This window comes from Phyllobates terribilis, unplaced genomic scaffold (genome assembly GCF_046119375.1).
Source record: "Phyllobates terribilis strain yellow unplaced genomic scaffold, ASM4611937v1 Scaffold_9__5_contigs__length_417890890, whole genome shotgun sequence".
Taxonomy (NCBI): Eukaryota; Metazoa; Chordata; class Amphibia; order Anura; family Dendrobatidae; genus Phyllobates; species Phyllobates terribilis.
Window position 1 is genome coordinate 414,465,796 of NW_027362769.1, and position 19,478 is coordinate 414,485,273.

Genomic DNA, 19,478 nt, shown 5'->3' on the forward strand with positions numbered 1-19,478 from the left:
GGTGGTAATCCTGTGGACCATCATGGGGGGTAAGAGATGGTACTCCTGGGGAATATCATGGGGGGTAAGAGATGGTACTCCAGGGGAACATCATGGGGGGTAAGAGATGGTACTCCTGGGGAACATCATGGGGGGTAAGAGATGCTACTCCTGGGGAACATCATGGGGGGTAAGAGATGCTACTCCTGGAGAATATCATGGGGGGTAAGAGATGCTACTCCAGGGGAAATTCATGGGGGGTAAGAGATGCTACTCCAGGGGAACATCATGGGGTTAAGAGATGGTACTCCTGGGGAACCTCATGGGGGGTAAGAGATGCTACTCCTGGGGAATAACATGGGGGGTAAGAGATGCTCCTCCTGGGGAACATCATGGGGGGTAAGAGATGCTCCTCCTGGGGAACATCATGGGGGGGTAAGAGATGCTACTCCTGGGGACCATCATGGGGGGTAAGAGATGCTACTCCTGGGGACCATCATGGGGGGTAAGAGATGGTACTCCTGGGGAACATCATGGGGGGTAAGAGATGCTACTCCTGGGGAATATCATGGGGGGTAAGAGATGGTACTCCTGGGGAACATCATGAGGGGTAAGAGATGCTACTCCTGGGGACCATCATGGGGGGTAAGAGATGGTACTCCTGGGGAACATCATGGGGGGTAAGAGATGCTACTCCTGAGGAATATCATGGGGGATAAGAGATGGTACTCCTGTGGACCATCATGGGGGGTAAGAGATGGTACTCCTGGGGAATATCATGGGGGGTAAGAGATGGTACTCCTGGGGACCATCATGGGGGGTAAGAGATGGTACTCCTGGGGAATATCATGGGGGGTAAGAGATGGTACTCCTGGGGACCCTCATGGGGGGTAAGAAATGGTACTCCTGTGGACCATCATGGGGGGTAAGAGATGCTACTCCTGGGGAATATCATGGGGGGTAAGAGATGCTACTCCTGGGGAATATCATGGGGGGTAAGAGATGGTACTCCTGTGGAACATCATGGGGGGTAAGAGATGGTACTCCTGTGGACCATCATGGGGGGTAAGAGATGCTACTCCTGAGGAATATCATGGCGGGTAAGAGGTGGTACTCCTGTGGACCATCATGGGGGGTAAGAGATGGTACTCCTGGGGAATATCATGGGGGGTAAGAGATGGTACTCCAGGGGAACATCATGGGGGGTAAGAGATGGTACTCCTGTGGACCATCATGGGGGGTAAGAGATGCTACTCCTGGGGAACATCATGGGGGGTAAGAGATGCTACTCCTGGAGAATATCATGGGGGGTAAGAGATGCTACTCCAGGGGAACATCATGGTGGGTAAGAGATGCTACTCCAGGGGAACATCATGGGGGGTAAGAGATGGTACTCCTGGGGAACCTCATGGGGGGTAAGAGATGCTACTCCTGGAGAATATCATGGGGGGTAAGAGATGCTACTCCTGTGGAATATCATGGGGGGTAAGAGATGGTACTCCTGGGGAATATCATCGTGGGTAAGAGATGGTGCTCCTGGGGACCATCATGGGGGGTAAGAGATGGTACTCCTGGGGACCATCATGGGGGGTAAGAGATGCTACTCCCGGAGAATATCATGGGGGGTAAGAGATGCTACTCCTGGGGAACATCATGGGGGGTAAGAGATGCTACTCCTGGAGAATATCATGCGGGGTAAGAGATGCTACTCCTGGGGAACATCATGGGGGGTAAGAGATGCTCCTACTGGAGACCATCATGGGGGGTAAGTGATGCTACTCCTAGGGAATATCAAGGGGGATAAGAGATGGTACTCCTGGGGAATATCATGGGGGGTAAGAGATGCTACTCCTGGGGAATATCATGGGGGGTAAGAGATGGTACTCCTGGGGACCATCATGGGGGGTAAGAGATGGTACTACTGGGGACCATCATGGGGGGTAAGAGATGGTACTCCTGTGGACCATCATGGGGGGTAAGAGATGCTACTCCTCGGGAATATCATGGGGGGTAAGAGATGCTAATCCTGGGGAATATCTTGGGGGGTAAGAGATGGTACTCCTGTGGAACATCATGGGGGGTAAGAGATGGTACTCCTGTGGACCATCATGGGGGGTAAGAGATGCTACTCCTGGGGAACATCATGGGGGGTAAGAGATGCTACTCCTGAGGAATATCATGGGGGCTAAGAGCTGGTACTCCTGGGGAATATCATGGGGGGTAAGAGATGGTACTCCTGTGGACCATCATGGGGGGTAAGAGATGGTACTCCTGGGGAATATCATGGGGGATAAGAGATGGTACTCCTGGGGAACATCATGGGGGGTAAGAGATGCTACTCCTGAGGAATATCATGGGGGGTAAGAGATGCTACTCCTGAGGAATATCATGGGGGGTAAGAGATGCTACTCCTGAGGAATATCATGGGGGGTAAGAGATGGTACTCCAGGGGAACATCATGGGGGGTAAGAGATGGTACTCCAGGGGAACATCATGGGGGGTAAGAGATGGTACTCCAGGGGAACATCATGGGGGGTAAGAGATGGTACTCCAGGGGAACATCATGGGGGGTAAGAGATGGTACTCCTGTGGACCATCATGCGGGGTAAGAGATGGTACTCCTGGGGAATATCATGGGGGGTAAGAGATGGTACTCCTGGGGAATATCATGGGGGGTAAGAGATGCTCCTCCTGGGGAACATCATGGGGGTAAGAGATGCTCCTCCTGGTTAACATCATGGGGGGGGTAAGAGATGCTCCTCCTGGGGAACATCATGGGGGGGTAAGAGATGCTACTCCTGGGGACCATCATGGGGGGTAAGAGATGCTACTCCTGGGGAATATCATGGGGGGTAAGAGATGCTACTCCTGGGGACCATCATGGGGGGTAAGAGATGGTACTCCTGGGGAATATCATGGGGGGTAAGAGATGGTACTCCTGGGGACCCTCATGGGGGGTAAGAAATGGTACTCCTGTGGACCATCATGGGGGGTAAGAGATGCTACTCCTGGGGAATATCATGGGGGGTAAGAGATGCTACTCCTGGGGAATATCATGGGGGGTAAGAGATGGTACTCCTGTGGAACATCATGGGGGGTAGGAGATGGTACTCCTGTGGACCATCATGGGGGGTAAGAGATGCTACTCCTGGGGAATATCATGGGGGGTAAGAGATGCTACTCCTGGGGAATATCATGGGGGGTAAGAGATGGTACTCCTGTGGACCATCATGGGGGGTAAGAGATGGTACTCCTGGGGAATATCATGGGGGGTAAGAGATGGTACTCCAGGGGAACATCATGGGGGGTAAGAGATGGTACTCCTGAGGACCATCATGGGGGGTAAGAGATGCTACTCCTGGGGAACATCATGGGGGTAAGAGATGCTACTCCTGGAGAATATCATGGGGGGTAAGAGATGCTACTCCAGGGGAAAATCATGGGGGGTAAGAGATGCTACTCCAGGGGAACATCATGGGGTTAAGAGATGGTACTCCTGGGGAACCTCATGGGGGGTAAGAGATGCTACTCCTGGGGAATAACATGGGGGGTAAGAGATGCTCCTCCTGGGGAACATCATGGGGGGTAAGAGATGCTCCTCCTGGGGAACATCATGGGGGGGTAAGAGATGCTACTCCTGGGGACCATCATGGGGGGTAAGAGATGCTACTCCTGGGGACCATCATGGGGGGTAAGAGATGGTACTCCTGGGGAACATCATGGGGGGTAAGAGATGCTACTCCTGGGGAATATCATGGGGGGTAAGAGATGGTACTCCTGGGGAACATCATGAGGGGTAAGAGATGCTACTCCTGGGGACCATCATGGGGGGTAAGAGATGGTACTCCTGGGGAACATCATGGGGGGTAAGAGATGCTACTCCTGGGGACCATCATGAGGGGTAAGAGATGGTACTCCTGGGGAATATCATGGGGGGTAAGAGATGGTACTCCTGGGGAACATCATGGGGGGTAAGAGATGCTACTCCTGGGGACCATCATGGAGGGTAAGAGAATCTACTCCTGGGGAATATCATGGGGGGTAAGAGATGCTACTCCTGGGGAATATCATGGGGGGTAAGAGATGCTACTCCTGGGGACCATCATGGGGGGTAAGAGATGCTACTCCAGGGGAATATCATGGGGGGTAAGAGATGCTACTCCTGTGGAACATCATGGGGGATAAGAGATGCTACTCCTGGGGAATATCATGGGGGGTAAGAGATGCTACTCCTGGGGACCATCATGGGGGGTAAGAGATGCTACTCCAGGGGAATATCATGGGGGGTATGAGATGCTACTCCTGGGGAATATCATGGGGGGTAAGAGATGCTACTCCTGGGGACCATCATGGGGGGTAAGAGATGCTACTCCAGGGGAATATCATGGGGGGTAAGAGATGGTACTCCTGGGGACCATCATGGGGGGTAAGAGATGCTACTCCAGGGGAATATCATGGGGGGTAAGAGATGGTACTCCTGGGGAACATCATGAGGGGTAAGAGATGCTACTCCTGGGGACCATCATGAGGGGTAAGAGATGGTACTCCTGGTTAATATCATGGGGGGTAAGAGATGGTACTCCTGGGGAACATCATGGGGGGTAAGAGGTGCTACTCCTGGGGACCATCATGGAGGGCAAGAGATGCTACTCCTGGGGAATATCATGGGGGGTAAGAGATGGTACTCCTGGGGAACATCATGAGGGGTAAGAGATGCTACTCCTGGGGACCATCATGGGGGGTAAGAGATGCTACTCCAGGGGAATATCATGGGGGGTAAGAGATGCTACTCCTGGGGAATATCATGGGGGGTAAGAGATGCTACTCCTGGGGAACATCATGGGGGGTAAGAGATGCTACTCCTGGGGAATATCATGGGGGGTAAGAGATGGTACTCCTGGGGAACATCATGGGGGGTAAGAGATGCTACTCCTGGGGAATATCATGGGGGTAAGAGATGCTACTCCTGGTTAACATCATGGGGGGGGTAAGAGATGCTCCTCCTGGGGAACATCATGGGGGGGTAAGAGATGCTACTCCTGGGGACCATCATGGGGGGTAAGAGATGCTACTCCTGGGGAATATCATGGGGGGTAAGAGATGCTACTCCTGGGGAATATCATGGGGGGTAAGAGATGGTACTCCTGGGGACCATCATGGGGGGTAAGAGATGCTACTCCAGGGGAATATCATGGGGGGTAAGAGATGGTACTCCTGGGGAACATCATGAGGGGTAAGAGATGCTACTCCTGGGGACCATCATGAGGGGTAAGAGATGGTACTCCTGGTTAATATCATGGGGGGTAAGAGATGGTACTCCTGGGGAACATCATGGGGGGTAAGAGGTGCTACTCCTGGGGACCATCATGGAGGGCAAGAGATGCTACTCCTGGGGAATATCATGGGGGGTAAGAGATGGTACTCCTGGGGAACATCATGAGGGGTAAGAGATGCTACTCCTGGGGACCATCATGGGGGGTAAGAGATGCTACTCCAGGGGAATATCATGGGGGGTAAGAGATGCTACTCCTGGGGAATATCATGGGGGGTAAGAGATGCTACTCCTGGGGAACATCATGGGGGGTAAGAGATGCTACTCCTGGGGAATATCATGGGGGGTAAGAGATGGTACTCCTGGGGAACATCATGGGGGGTAAGAGATGCTACTCCTGGGGAATATCATGGGGGGTAAGAGATGCTACTCCTGGGGAATATCATGGGGGGTAAGAGATGGTACTCCTGGGGACCATCATGGGGGGTAAGAGATGCTACTCCTGGGGAACATCATGGGGGTAAGAGATGCTCCTCCTGTGGAACATCATGGGGGGTAAGAGATGCTACTCCAGGGGAACATCATGGGGGGTAAGAGATGCTACTCCTGGGGAATATCATGGGGGGTAAGAGATGGTACTCCTGGAGACCATCATGTGGGGTAAGAGATGCTACTCCTGGGGAACATCATGGGGCGTAAGAGATGCTACTCCTGGGGAACATCATGGAGGGTAAGAGATGCTACTCCTGGGGAATATCATGGGGGGTAAGAGATGCTACTCCTGGGGAATATCATGGGGGGTAAGAGATGGTACTCCTGTGGAACATCATGGGGGGTAAGAGATGGTACTCCTGTGGAACATCATGGGGGGTAAGAGATGCTACTCCTGGGGAACATCATGGGGGGTAAGAGATGCTACTCCTGAGGAATATCATGGGGGCTAAGAGATGGTACTCCTGTGGACCATCATGGGGGGTAAGAGATGCTACTCCTGGGGAATATCATGGGGGGTAAGAGATGGTACTCCTGGGGAATATCATGGGGGGTAAGAGATGCTACCCCTGAGGAATATCATGGGGGGTAAGAGATGGTACTCCTGTGGACCATCATGGGGGGTAAGAGATGGTACTCCTGTGGACCATCATGGGGGGTAAGAGATGGTACTCCAGGGGAACATCATGGTTGGAGCTCTAAGAAGGGCTACTCCAGGAGAACATCACTGAGGTTGTAGAGGGGCTACTCCTGGGAATCATCAATACGGAGGTTAGAGCAGCTTCTCCTGGGGACCATCATGGGGGAGGTAGGAGAGGCTTCTCCTGGGAACCATCATTGATGGGTGGGGTGTGGAGGGACTACTCCTGGGGACCAAACTATCATGGCGGGAGAGGTAAGAGGGGCTTCTCCTGGGGACAATCAATGGGGGTGTAAGAGGGTCTACTCCTAGTGACCATCATTGGGGGGAGGATTGTAGAGGGTCTACTACTGGAGACCATCATGGGGGGAGCGGTAAGAGGGGCTACTCCTAGGAACCATCATGGGGGAGTGGTAAGAGCGGCTACTCCTGGGGACCCTGATGAGGAGGAGGGGTAAGAGGGGCTACTCTTGGGGACCATCACTGAGATTGTAGATGGACTACTCTCTTGGGAGTCATTATTGAGGGGGGTCAAGGGGCGACTTCTAGGGAACCCCCTATTAGTGAGCATCCGATGCATATTATGTTGTGTGGATATCACAGAGCCCCTTGGCCTCGGTCCTGGTGCTACACCCAGGTTTTGGCCGGCTCCTGGGGGTCTTCCTCTTGTGTAGGTGGAGCTCGCGGGAAGAGATTTATCATGAAGGGATCTTTGATGTCTGTTCTGTGGGGGGCTGCCTATCTTCACCCTATTGTCCCCTGTACTGGGGCGAGAATTAGGACTTGGGCTGGGATTACACTGGGACTGCCGAGGAGCTTGGTGGATCCTCAATATTTCAGAGCCACTGATCATTGACTGTTGCTTGATCTTTTAGGAACGGGACGTTCTGGGAGATCCGGGGATATTTGATTGGTCGGGTGGAATCCTAAATGTCTCTCTGCAGGGAGGCCTTGCTTACATGTCCCAGAATGACGATGATAAGTATGGCTACCTGGGTGAGTGATGCTACTTTATATGTAATGATGTGCCCCTTCCCCCATCGGTATAGATGTATACTGAAGAGACCCCGCAGTTCTAGGGCGTTTGTCCTCTGGACACGGTCACTCAACAGCTTGTTACTCCCCACAGGTTACTCTGTGGAGCTGCTCCATACTGGGAATGGACCGCTGTATGTGGTGGGCTCTCCTCGCTTCCAGTATGTCGGACTTGTCACTGTCCTGCAGGAAATTTCTGGGGAACTTAGATGGAAGAAGGTGGATTCCTTACGAGGTGAACAGGTGAGACCTTGAGTGACGGCACAGTTAGCCATAGTGCGGCATGTCGGCCCCTAATCAGAAGACTCTGTTCTTCTTCTTCTTGTAGGTTGGCTCGTACTTTGGAGCAGAGATTGCTGTCTCAGACATTGACCAAGATGGTGTGACGGACCTGGTGTTGATTTCTGCTCCTCATCACTATGAGCTTAAATGGTCTGGACAAGTCTCGGTGTGTCGGTTCTTTGAGGTGAGAGCCGGGTGAGGAGCAATACGAGATGTCATCCGAGTTATTCCTCATAAGTAACAGACTGTGTTTTTAGCAGAAACTGCAGTGCATGGTCACCCTCCATGGGGAGCCGGGGCATCTTCAGTCTCAGTTCGGAGCCACCGTCTCTTCCCTTGGTGATTTGGATGGAGATGGCCTCACTGAGGTGGCTGTGGGAGCCCCATATGAGATGGATGGACAAGGAGCCGTGTACATATATAAAGGGACACATTCGGGACTGCTTATTGCGGCCTACAGTCAGGTGATACAAGATGGCACCATGAAAATAGGAGCAGGAAGCGATGTTCACACAGGAGAGGACTGGGAAGCGAGAGTAACTGGATGAGTGCGATGATGGAGGACAGAGAGGCTGACGATGATAGAGATGACGGGCATGACACAGTCAAAAGGGTGATGAACGAGAGACAGAGGGTCATAGAATTGACGAGGAAAACGCAGAAGGTCATAGAGGTGACAGGCGAGAGACTGAGGATCCTGGAGGTGACGGATGAGAGACAGAGGGTCATTGAAGTGACGAGGAAAACGCAGAAGGTCATAGAGGTGATAGGCGAGAGACTGAGGATCCTGGAGGTGACGGACGAGAGACAGAGGGTCATAGAAGTGACGAGGAAAACGCAGAAGGTCATAGAGGTGACAGGCGAGAGACTGAGGGTCCTGGAGGTGACAAACAAGAGATGGAAGATCATAAAAGTGACAGATGAGAGACTGAGGATCCTGGAGGTGACGGACAAAAGACAGAGGGTACTGGAGTTGATGGAGGGTCTTTGAGGTGATGGGCAAGAGAGAGACTGACAATGATAGAGATAAGGGCACGACACAGTCATAAGGATGATGGATGGAGGGTCCTAATGGTGATGAACGAGAGACTGGAGGTGATGGACAAGAGACTGAGACTCATAAGGGCGAGAGAAGGCGTATCATAGAGGTGACAGGCGAGAGACTGAGGGTCCTGGAGGTGACAAACAAGAGATGGAAGATCATAAAAGTGACAGATGAGAGACTGAGGATCTTGAAAGTGACAGACGAGAGACGGAGGACAATAAAGGTGATGGACGAGAGACTGAGGGTCCTGAAGATGACAAATGAGAGATGGTGAGTCTTGGAGGAGACGGAAGAGAGATGGAGGGTCCTGGAGGTGACGGACAAGAGACAGAGAGGGTCTTGGAGGTGATGGGCAAGAGAGAGACTGATGATGATAGAGATAAGGGTACAACTCAGTCATAAGGATGATGGATGGAGGGTCCTAGAGGTGATGAACGAGAGACAGAGGGTTCTGGAGGTGATGGACAAGAGACTGAGAATCATAAGGGCGAGACAGAGCATATCATAAAGGTGACAGACGAGAGACTGAGGGTCCTGGAGGTGACAAACAAGAGATGGAAGATCATAAAAGTGACAGATGAGAGACTGAGGATCTTGAAAGTGACGGACGAGAGACGGAGGACAATAAAGGTGATGGACGAAGGAGGGAGTATCAAAAAGTTGATGACAAGAGATTGAGGATCCTGGAGGTGACGGACAACAAATAGAGGACAATAAAGGGGATGGACGAGAGACTGAGGGTCCTGGAGGGGACGGACGAGAGACTGAGGGTCCTGGAGGGGACGGACGAGAGACTGAGGGTCCTGGAGGGGACGAACGAGAGACTGAGGGTCCTGGAGGGGACGGACGAGAGACTGAGGGTCCTGGAGGGGACGGACGAGAGACTGAGGGTCCTGGAGGGGACGGACGAGAGACTGAGGGTCCTGGAGGGGACGGACGAGAGACTGAGGGTCCTGGAGGGGACGGACGAGAGACTGAGGGTCCTGGAGGGGACGGACGAGAGACTGAGGGTCCTGGAGGGGACAGATGAAAGACGGAGGGTCCTAGAAGTGAAGGAAGAGAAACTGAGGATCATAAAGGAAATGGACGAGAGAGGGAGTATCATAAAGGTGACTGACAAGAGGAGTATCATAAAGGTGACGGACAAGAGACTGAGGGTCTTGGAGGGGACGGATGAGAGACTGTGGGTCCTGGAGGTGAGTGTTATTGAGTAGGATAGACAGAGTCCATGTTGAATTGTCTCTTGTTTTTCAGAGGCTGCTCAGTCCTTCAGGGATCCTGGGCTTTGGTCTTTCCATACATGGAGTCTTGGACATGACAGAGGACGGCCTAATCGATGTGGTTGTAGGATCGCTGGGTCACGTGACTTTGCACAGGTCGTATGATGTCTTTGTGCTCAAACTGTTGGTCAGGAGTAGACGTCACTGGGTGTGGGTTCAGGATGCAGCATTCCCAGCGCGATCCCACACTATGTAAGATGCAGAGGGTCAGGGTAACCCACTCCCTTCGACTGCAGTAGAATGATGTCACCTTTTGTGACACTGCTACAAAATAAGGAAACCTGAATTCTGCGCCCATGATAATGAAAGCCTGACCTTGGTATGGCGCCCATGATAATGAAGGCCTGACCCTGGCATGGCACCCATGATAATGAAGGCCTGACCCTGGCATGGCACCCATGATAATGAAGGCCTGACTCTGGCATGGCACCCATGATAATGAAGGCCTGACCCTGGCATGGCACCCATGATAATGAAGGCCTGACTCTGGCATGACGCCCATGATAATGAAGTCCTGACCCTGGCACGGCGCCCATGATAATGAAGTCCTGACCCTGGCACGGCGCCCATGATAATGAAGTCCTGACCCTGGCATGGCGCCCATGATAATGAAGTCCTGACCCTGGCATGGCGCCCATGATAATGAAGTCCTGACCCTGGCATGGCACCCATGATAATGAAGGCCTGACCCTGGCATGGCACCCATGATAATGAAGGCCTGACCCTGGCATGGCACCCATGATAATGAAGGCCTGACTCTGGCATGACGCCCATGATAATGAAGTCCTGACCCTGGCACGGCGCCCATGATAATGAAGTCCTGACCCTGGCATGGCGCCCATGATAATGAAGTCCTGACCCTGGCATGGCGCCCATGATAATGAAGTCCTGACCCTGGCATGGCACCCATGATAATGAAGGCCTGACCCTGGCATGGCACCCATGATAATGAAGGCCTGACCCTGGCATGGCACCCATGATAATGAAGGCCTGACTCTGGCATGACGCCCATGATAATGAAGTCCTGACCCTGGCACGGCGCCCATGATAATGAAGTCCTGACCCTGGCACGGCGCCCATGATAATGAAGTCCTGACCCTGGCACGGCGCCCATGATAATGAAGTCCTGACCCTGGCATGGCGCCCATGATAATGAAGTCCTGACCCTGGCATGGCGCCCATGATAATGAAGTCCTGACCCTGGCATGGCACCCATGATAATGAAGGCCTGACCCTGGCATGGCGCCCATGATAATGAAGTCCAGTAGCCTCTGAGAGCTCTCTACCTCCGGCTTCATCTGAGCTCAGGCTGCAAATCATCTCACAACAACTCTCACCAGACAGCTGAGCACCCGCGGGATCCATCATCCTGACAGATCTGAGCGTGGTCTTATCATGGGGGCTTCTGATTTGGAGGGGGTGGATACAGATCTATCTCATGTTACTCTCCACACAGATCCAAACCTGTAGTCAACGTGAGTCTGAGTCTCACGGCCAACCAGACGCACATGGTTCTCTCCAGCCTGGAGGCGAATAGCTGTGACAATATGCTGACCCTAGAGGCATGTGTGCACGTCAAAATACTGACCCCCAAATATACAGGTAAGAAAGAAATGTGACTCTATATCCTGGACCTGGAAGTGGCCCAGTGCTCACCTGCTGGACTGTCTGCTGGACCTGGGCCCGCTCATGTCTGATGGATGCGCCATGGTGCTCAACTGCTGGATGTGGCCCAGTGCTCGCCTGCTGGACCTGGGCCCGCTCATGTCTGATGGATGCGCCATGGTGCTCAACTGCTGGATGTGGCCCAGTGCTCGCCTGCTGAACCTGGGCCCGCTCATGTCTGATGGATGCGCCATGGTGCTTAACTGCTGGATGTGGCCCAGTGCTCGCCTGCTGGACCTGGGCCCGCTCATGTCTGATGGATGCGCCATGGTGCTCAACTGCTGGATGTGGCCCAGTGCTCGCCTGCTGGACCTGGGCCCGCTCATGTCTGATGGATGCGCCCTGGTGCTCAATTGCTGGATGTGGCCCAGTGCTCGCCTGCTGGACCTGGGCCCGCTCATGTCTGATGGATGCGCCATGGTGCTCAACTGCTGAATGTGGCCCAGTGCTCGCCTGCTGGACCTGGGCCCGCTCATGTCTGATGGATGCGCCATGGTGCTCAACTGCTGGATGTGGCCCAGTGCTTGCCTGCTGGACCTGGGCCCGCTCATGTCTGATGGATGCGGCCTGGTGCTCAACTGCTGGATGTGGCCCAGTGCTCGCCTGCTGGACCTGGGCCCGCTCATTTCTGATGGACTGGGCCCGCTCATGTCTGATGGATGCGGCCTGGTGCTCGACTGATGAATGTGGCCCAGTGCTCGCCTGCTAGACCTGGGCCCGCTCATGTCTGATGGATGCGGCCTGGTGCTCAACTGCTGGATGTGGCCCAGTGCTCGCCTGCTGGACCTGGGCCCGCTCATTTCTGATGGACTGGGCCCGCTCATGTCTGATGGATGCGCCATGGTGCTCAACTGCTGGATGTGGCCCAGTGCTCGCCTGCTGGACTGTCTGATGGACTGGGCCCGTACATGTCTGATGGATGTGGCCCAGTGCTTGCCTGCTGGACCTGGGCCCATACATGTCTGATGGATGCGGCCTGGTGCTCGCCTGCTGGACCTGGGCCCGCTCATGTCTGATGGACTGGGCCCACTCATGTCTGCTGGACCTGGGCACGCTCATGTCTGATGGACTGGGCCTGTACATGTCTGATGGATGCAGCCTGGTGCTCAACTGCTGGATGTGGCCCAGTGCTCACCTGCTGGACCTGGGCCCGCTCATGTCTGATGGACTTGGCCCGTGCATGTCTGATGTGGCCTGGTGCTCAACTGCTGGATGTGGCCCAGTGCTCGTCTGCTGGACCTGGGCCCGCTCATGTCTGATGGATGCAGCCTGGTGCTCAACTGCTTGATGTGGCCCGGTGCTCGCCTGCTGGACCTGGACCCGCTCATGTCTGATGGACTGGGCCCGTACATGTCTGATGTGGCCTGGTGCTCAACTGCTGGATGTGGCCCAGTGCTCGTCTGCTGGACCTGGGCCTGCTCATGTCTGATGGATGCAGCCTGGTGCTCAACTGCTTGATGTGGCCCGGTGCTCGCCTGCTGGACCTGGGCCCGCTCATGTCTGATGGATGCAGCCTGGTGCTCAACTGCTTGATGTGGCTTGGTGCTCGTCTGCTGGACCTGGGCCCGCTCATGTCTGATGGATGCAGCCTGGTGCTCAACTGCTTGATGTGGCTTGGTGCTCGTCTGCTGGACCTGGGCCCGCTCATTTCTGATGGATGCAGCCTGGTGCTCAACTGCTTGATGTGGCTTGGTGCTCGTCTGCTGGACCTGGGCCCGCTCATGTCTGATGGATGCAGCCTGGTGCTCGCCTGCTGGACCTGGGCCTGTACATGTCTGATGTGGCCTGGTGCTCAACTGCTGGATATGGCCCGATGCACGCCTGGTTCTCTTATAGGCCACACTTTTATACCTTGTCTTCCAGGCTCCATGTCCATGTCCATCCAATACAATCTTACACTTGATTCTCTAAAGCCCGAGAGCCGAATGTTCTTCACAGACAAGCAGAGAAAAATGATACGGACAGTGGAGATCCTGGGGCCTGGGATCTTGTGTCAGAACCAAACTGTATTCCTCCAGGTGAGACCGTCATGGACATCCCCCCTTCAGCTCTGCAGTGGCAGCGGCTTGGCTCATGTCTCTCTCCCTCCATAGGACTGTGGCGTGGAGGACGTTTCGGAGGTGCAGGTGTTTCTCACAGCCGTAGTACAGCAGATTTCCCCTCCTTGGCATGTATTACAGTCCACGGATCTTAATGCCACCAACTTGGTAAATGTGATGCCCACGGTTCACTTTCCTACCGGGTGGGCGGTCCATCCTAGTAGGTCTCTTGCACATATGAGAGGTGGTCTAGGGTGCAGTGACCACATTGGCCATAGTGGGACCTTGTGGATTTGTGACCTGAGCCTCCTGTATCCTTATCTATCTTCTCTCTTTAGATTTCCTTTCAAATCTGTGAAGAAGGAAAGATTTGTAATCCAGATATGAGCATTGAACTAAAGTAAGTGCCCCCCACTGACTGAAGGGATAACATGTTACCACTGATCCCAGGGTTTAACATGGAATCGCTATGTGGACCCCAGCAGTGGGAGAGGGGCCATGACTGTCACCATGCAGAAGACAGCTAGTGGTACTCGTATCCACCATTAGTCACCATCTGGTACCTGTGTATGAGACGAGCAGATATGGTGGAGCTCGAGAGACTTATTCTCACTAGAATGGTCCTATGATGGTCCTGGGGGGCCACCTTGCACTGTGATATGGCTGACAGATCATTGTGGCTTCTGTTGCAGTCATTCTCCACTGGTGCTGCAGGATGGCGCCCTGTTCTCCATGTTCCTTACCCTACAAAACATGAATGCGTGGGATCCTCAGACCAGACTGCACCTCGACGTTCCACCGGGGCTGTCTTACCGCAAAGCCAACGTCACAGAGGTACTGCAGACGTTGTGATGTACATGCTGATCTCCTGTACGAGCGCTCATCATGGCCTCCTCTTGTGTGCAGGCTTCTCACTGGATCCCTCTGGAGTGTGGAGACTTTAAAGAGCAGAAACTGGCATGTAACATCAGCCACCCCATCCTGAAGAGACGAGTCCGGGTGAGACCAGATGGAACAAATCACCAGTGAAGATTGTGGGAGAAGGGGCTAAGAGGGGACACCATAGATGAAGATGGGGAGCAATGTGAATGTTGGGAGGGCAGAATAAAGAGAGTGCACGGGGGGCTTTTGTCCCAGGAGAGACGTCTGATAATATTAGGTTTAGGGTTCCACCAGAGAGGTCGCCTTGTCGTGGCTGGGGGCTCTCATGAATTGGCCAATCCGGGCGCTAAGTCGCTCCATTGTCCCTCCATGTAGTGAGGCAATTTAACCCCTTAACACGGAATGACAGATATATCCGTCATGAGCACAGATCAGTTATTGCTCTGTGACGGATATGTATGTCACGCTGGTCGCTGACAGCACTGTAGCGTGCGATCAGCTGATGTACTCAGCCACGCTCCTGCCAGGGCCTGACAGTGTGATGGTGTAATGCTCGGCAGTACTGCTATAGTGCTCGGCACTACTCCTATCGTGCTCGGCACTACTGCTATCGTGCTCGGCACTACTGCTATCGTGCTCGGCACTACTGCTATCGTGCTCGGCTCTACTGCTATCGTGCTCGGCTCTACTGCTATCGTGCTCGGCTCTACTGCTATCGTGCTCGGCTCTACTGCTATCGTGCTCGGCTCTACTGCTATCGTGCTCGGCTCTACTGCTATCGTGCTCGGCTCTACTGCTATCGTGCTCGGCTCTACTGCTATCGTGCTCGGCTCTACTGCTATCGTGCTCGGCTCTACTGCTATCGTGCTCGGCTCTACTGCTATCGTGCTCGGCTCTACTGCTATCGTGCTCGGCTCTACTGCTATCGTGCTCGGCTCTACTGCTATCGTGCTCGGCTCTACTGCTATCGTGCTCGGCTCTACTCCTATCGTGCTCGGCTCTACTCCTATCGTGCTCGGCTCTACTGCTATCGTGCTCGGCTCTACTCCTATCGTGCTCGGCTCTACTCCTATCGTGCTCGGCTCTACTCCTATCGTGCTCGGCTCTACTCCTATCGTGCTCGGCTCTACTCCTATCGTGCTCGGCTCTACTGCTATCGTGCTCGGCTCTACTGCTATCGTGCTCGGCTCTACTGCTATCGTGCTCGGCTCTACTGCTATCGTGCTCGGCTCTACTGCTATCGTGCTCGGCTCTACTGCTATCGTGCTCGGCTCTACTGCTATCGTGCTCGGCTCTACTGCTATCGTGCTCGGCACTACTGCTATCGTGCTCGGCTCTACTGCTATCGTGCTCGGCTCTACTGCTATCGTGCTCGGCTCTACTGCTATCGTGCTCGGCTCTACTGCTATCGTGCTCGGCTCTACTGCTATCGTGCTCGGCTCTACTGCTATCGTGCTCGGCTCTACTGCTATCGTGCTCGGCTCTACTGCTATCGTGCTCCATACTTCTTGGTACTACTCCTATCGTGCTCAGCACTACTCCTATAGTGCTTGGCACTACTTCCATAATTCTTGGTACTACTCCTATCGTGCTCGGCACTACTTCTATAGTGCTTGGAACTACTCCTATCGTGCTCGGCACTACTCGTATCGTGCTCGGCACTACTCGTATCGTGCTCGGCACTACTCGTATCGTGCTCGGCACTACTCCTATCATGCTCGGCACTACTTCTATAATTCTTGGTACTACTCCTATCGTGCTCGGCTCTACTGCTATCGTGCTCGGCTCTACTGCTATCGTGCTCGGCACTACTGCTATCGTGCTCGGCTCTACTGCTATCGTGCTCGGCACTACTGCTATCGTGCTCGGCTCTACTGCTATCGTGCTCGGCTCTACTGCTATCGTGCTCGGCTCTACTGCTATCGTGCTCGGCTCTACTGCTATCGTGCTCGGCTCTACTGCTATCGTGCTCGGCTCTACTGCTATCGTGCTCCATACTTCTTGGTACTACTCCTATCGTGCTCAGCACTACTCCTATAGTGCTTGGCACTACTTCCATAATTCTTGGTACTACTCCTATCGTGCTCGGCACTACTTCTATAGTGCTTGGAACTACTCCTATCGTGCTCGGCACTACTCGTATCGTGCTCGGCACTACTCGTATCGTGCTCGGCACTACTCGTATCGTGCTCGGCACTACTCCTATCATGCTCGGCACTACTTCTATAATTCTTGGTACTACTCCTATCGTGCTCGGCACTACTCCTATCGTGCTCGGCTCTACTCCTATCGTGCTCGGCTCTACTGCTATCGTGCTCGGCTCTACTGCTATCGTGCTCGGCTCTACTGCTATCGTGCTCGGCTCTACTGCTATCGTGCTCGGCTCTACTGCTATCGTGCTCGGCTCTACTGCTATCGTGCTCGGCTCTACTGCTATCGTGCTCGGCTCTACTGCTATCGTGCTCGGCACTACTGCTATCGTGCTCGGCTCTACTGCTATCGTGCTCGGCACTACTGCTATCGTGCTCGGCTCTACTGCTATCGTGCTCGGCTCTACTGCTATCGTGCTCGGCTCTACTGCTATCGTGCTCGGCTCTACTGCTATCGTGCTCGGCTCTACTGCTATCGTGCTCGGCACTACTGCTATCGTGCTCGGCTCTACTGCTATCGTGCTCGGCACTACTGCTATCGTGCTCGGCTCTACTGCTATCGTGCTCGGCTCTACTGCTATCGTGCTCCATACTTCTTGGTACTACTCCTATCGTGCTCAGCACTACTCCTATAGTGCTTGGCACTACTTCCATAATTCTTGGTACTACTCCTATCGTGCTCGGCACTACTTCTATAGTGCTTGGAACTACTCCTATCGTGCTCGGCACTACTCGTATCGTGCTCGGCACTACTCGTATCGTGCTCGGCACTACTCGTATCGTGCTCGGCACTACTCGTATCGTGCTCGGCACTACTCGTATCGTGCTCGGCACTACTCCTATCATGCTCGGCACTACTTCTATAATTCTTGGTACTACTCCTATCGTGCTCGGCACTACTCCTATCATGCTCGGCACTACTTCTATAATTCTTGGTACTACTCCTATCGTGCTCGGCACTACTCCTATCATGCTCGGCACTACTCCTATCGTACTCGGCACTACTCCTATAGTACTCGGCACTACTCCTATAGTGCTCGGCACTACTCCTATAGTGCTCGGCACTACTTCTATAGTGCTCTGCACTACTTCTATAATGCTCGGCACTACTCCTATCGTGCTCGGCACTACTCCTATCGTGCTCGGCACTACTCCTATTGTGCTCGGCACTACTCGTATAGTGCTGTGCACCGCTAATGTGATTGTGACAGTGCATGAAACAGTCCTCTTGGCCAACTAAAATATACTGTAAAAATGAAAAAAAGTAAGTCCCAGGCCCCCCCCCACCCAAAAAAATTGAATCGGGGAAAAAAAAAGTAGCTTAAAAAGTCTTGTGCTTGGTATGGCCGCTTCCGTAATGACACGTAACACAACAGTATATCAATGTTTGTCCTGCACGATGCCACAATTGTCATTTTTATTCATTCCCCCTCACAAAAAAACTAAATAAAAAGTGACCGAAAAGTTTTATGTATTCAAAATTGGCCACAATAAATCTACAGCTCGTTTTGCAGAAAACAAGCCCCGAACATAAAGGGAAATGAAGCGTTCTGGATCTCAGGACACGATGCAACGAGGAGGGAGAGCTATCCAGAAAGTGGTAAAATGTGACGTGACTGTGACGCTACGGACCCCCGTATAAAGCTATCCGTCCCGGATGGTGCTCGCCGGAAGGAAGAACAATCCCAGAATTGCTGGACTCTGCTCCTCCAGCAAAAAGGAATCTAAGAGACATCAAATATTTGTATGTGCCCAAAAATGAGACCACTGAAGACCACAGCCCGTCACCCAAAAAATGAGCCGCCGACAAACTGTAGAACGTGCGGCTCTGAGAAGATGGCGACACAAAACCTGATGATGTAAAACACAAATGCACCTATATAAGTGTGGTGTTCATGACGCTGACCCCCAAAATGGAGACCCCCGATCTGTGCAGCACTGAAGAGAGGAAACGCGAAAACAGCAAAGAACAGAACTGCTGCTTTTATCTATTTCCCCCCACAAAGAGTTACTAAAAGATAGGCAATAAGTTCTCTGTGCCCCCAAACACGAGCCCCCCCAACAAAAATAAAACTATTATGATGATAAAAAAACTGCTTTGTCCTAAAGCCCCAAAATGGGCACATCCCAAATTTAGGGTTTTTTTCAACTTTGTTGCTGTCAGAATCAAGCAGAAATCTGGAAATATAACTTCCGTCACGCGTCATTACAGTACGTGAATGTGCGGGAAATGTATTAGGGATTAAAAAAATTCCACATTTTGATTTTTGTATTTTAAATTAAAAGGTACAAATCATAGCGGTTTACCCTAGGCCACATAAATATAGAACAATATGTTACAAAAAACATAATTACTTGGATACATAAAACTTTTACAGAGTTATTATTAGTCACACATACCAGATTGTAAAAATCTGTCTTGGTCATTATGAGGTAAACAGGCCCAGTCCTTAAGGAGTTAAATTTCATATATTCAATTATTGCATACATCTTAATATATACTGTGTGCTACTGCACTCTTTGGCCTGAATATGCTTTGCTCATGCTTGCAGCAGACTGCTGGCAAACACTGCAGCAGCACTTCCTTTACACAGACACAATTGCTTTGTCTCCTTCACAGTTTGGTGCAGCATGCACTCCCAGTGCTGGTCACAATCCCTTCTCAGGCTAACCTCTCTTGGTAGTGATATCCTGCAGTAGCTCCTGCCTGGCATCTT

General features: G+C 52.8%; 1 protein-coding gene across 2 annotated transcripts in view; it reads left to right on the top strand.

Annotated features, from left to right (window-relative positions):
• ITGAL (integrin subunit alpha L) overlaps window positions 1–19,478 on the top strand; it is a 246,993-nt gene that overhangs the window by 198,800 nt on the left and 28,715 nt on the right. The window contains exons 11-21 of one of the 2 annotated variants that reach the window (XM_073649043.1): window positions 7,259–7,379; window positions 7,513–7,661; window positions 7,747–7,884; window positions 7,958–8,164; window positions 10,000–10,121; window positions 11,482–11,627; window positions 13,554–13,708; window positions 13,784–13,897; window positions 14,068–14,129; window positions 14,422–14,563; window positions 14,636–14,728. In XM_073649043.1, coding sequence (XP_073505144.1) covers window positions 7,259–7,379; window positions 7,513–7,661; window positions 7,747–7,884; window positions 7,958–8,164; window positions 10,000–10,121; window positions 11,482–11,627; window positions 13,554–13,708; window positions 13,784–13,897; window positions 14,068–14,129; window positions 14,422–14,563; window positions 14,636–14,728 — 1,449 coding nt within the window. The remainder of the gene's footprint in view (window positions 1–7,258; window positions 7,380–7,512; window positions 7,662–7,746; window positions 7,885–7,957; window positions 8,165–9,999; window positions 10,122–11,481; window positions 11,628–13,553; window positions 13,709–13,783; window positions 13,898–14,067; window positions 14,130–14,421; window positions 14,564–14,635; window positions 14,729–19,478) is intronic. The other variant, XM_073649044.1, reaches the window with a different exon arrangement.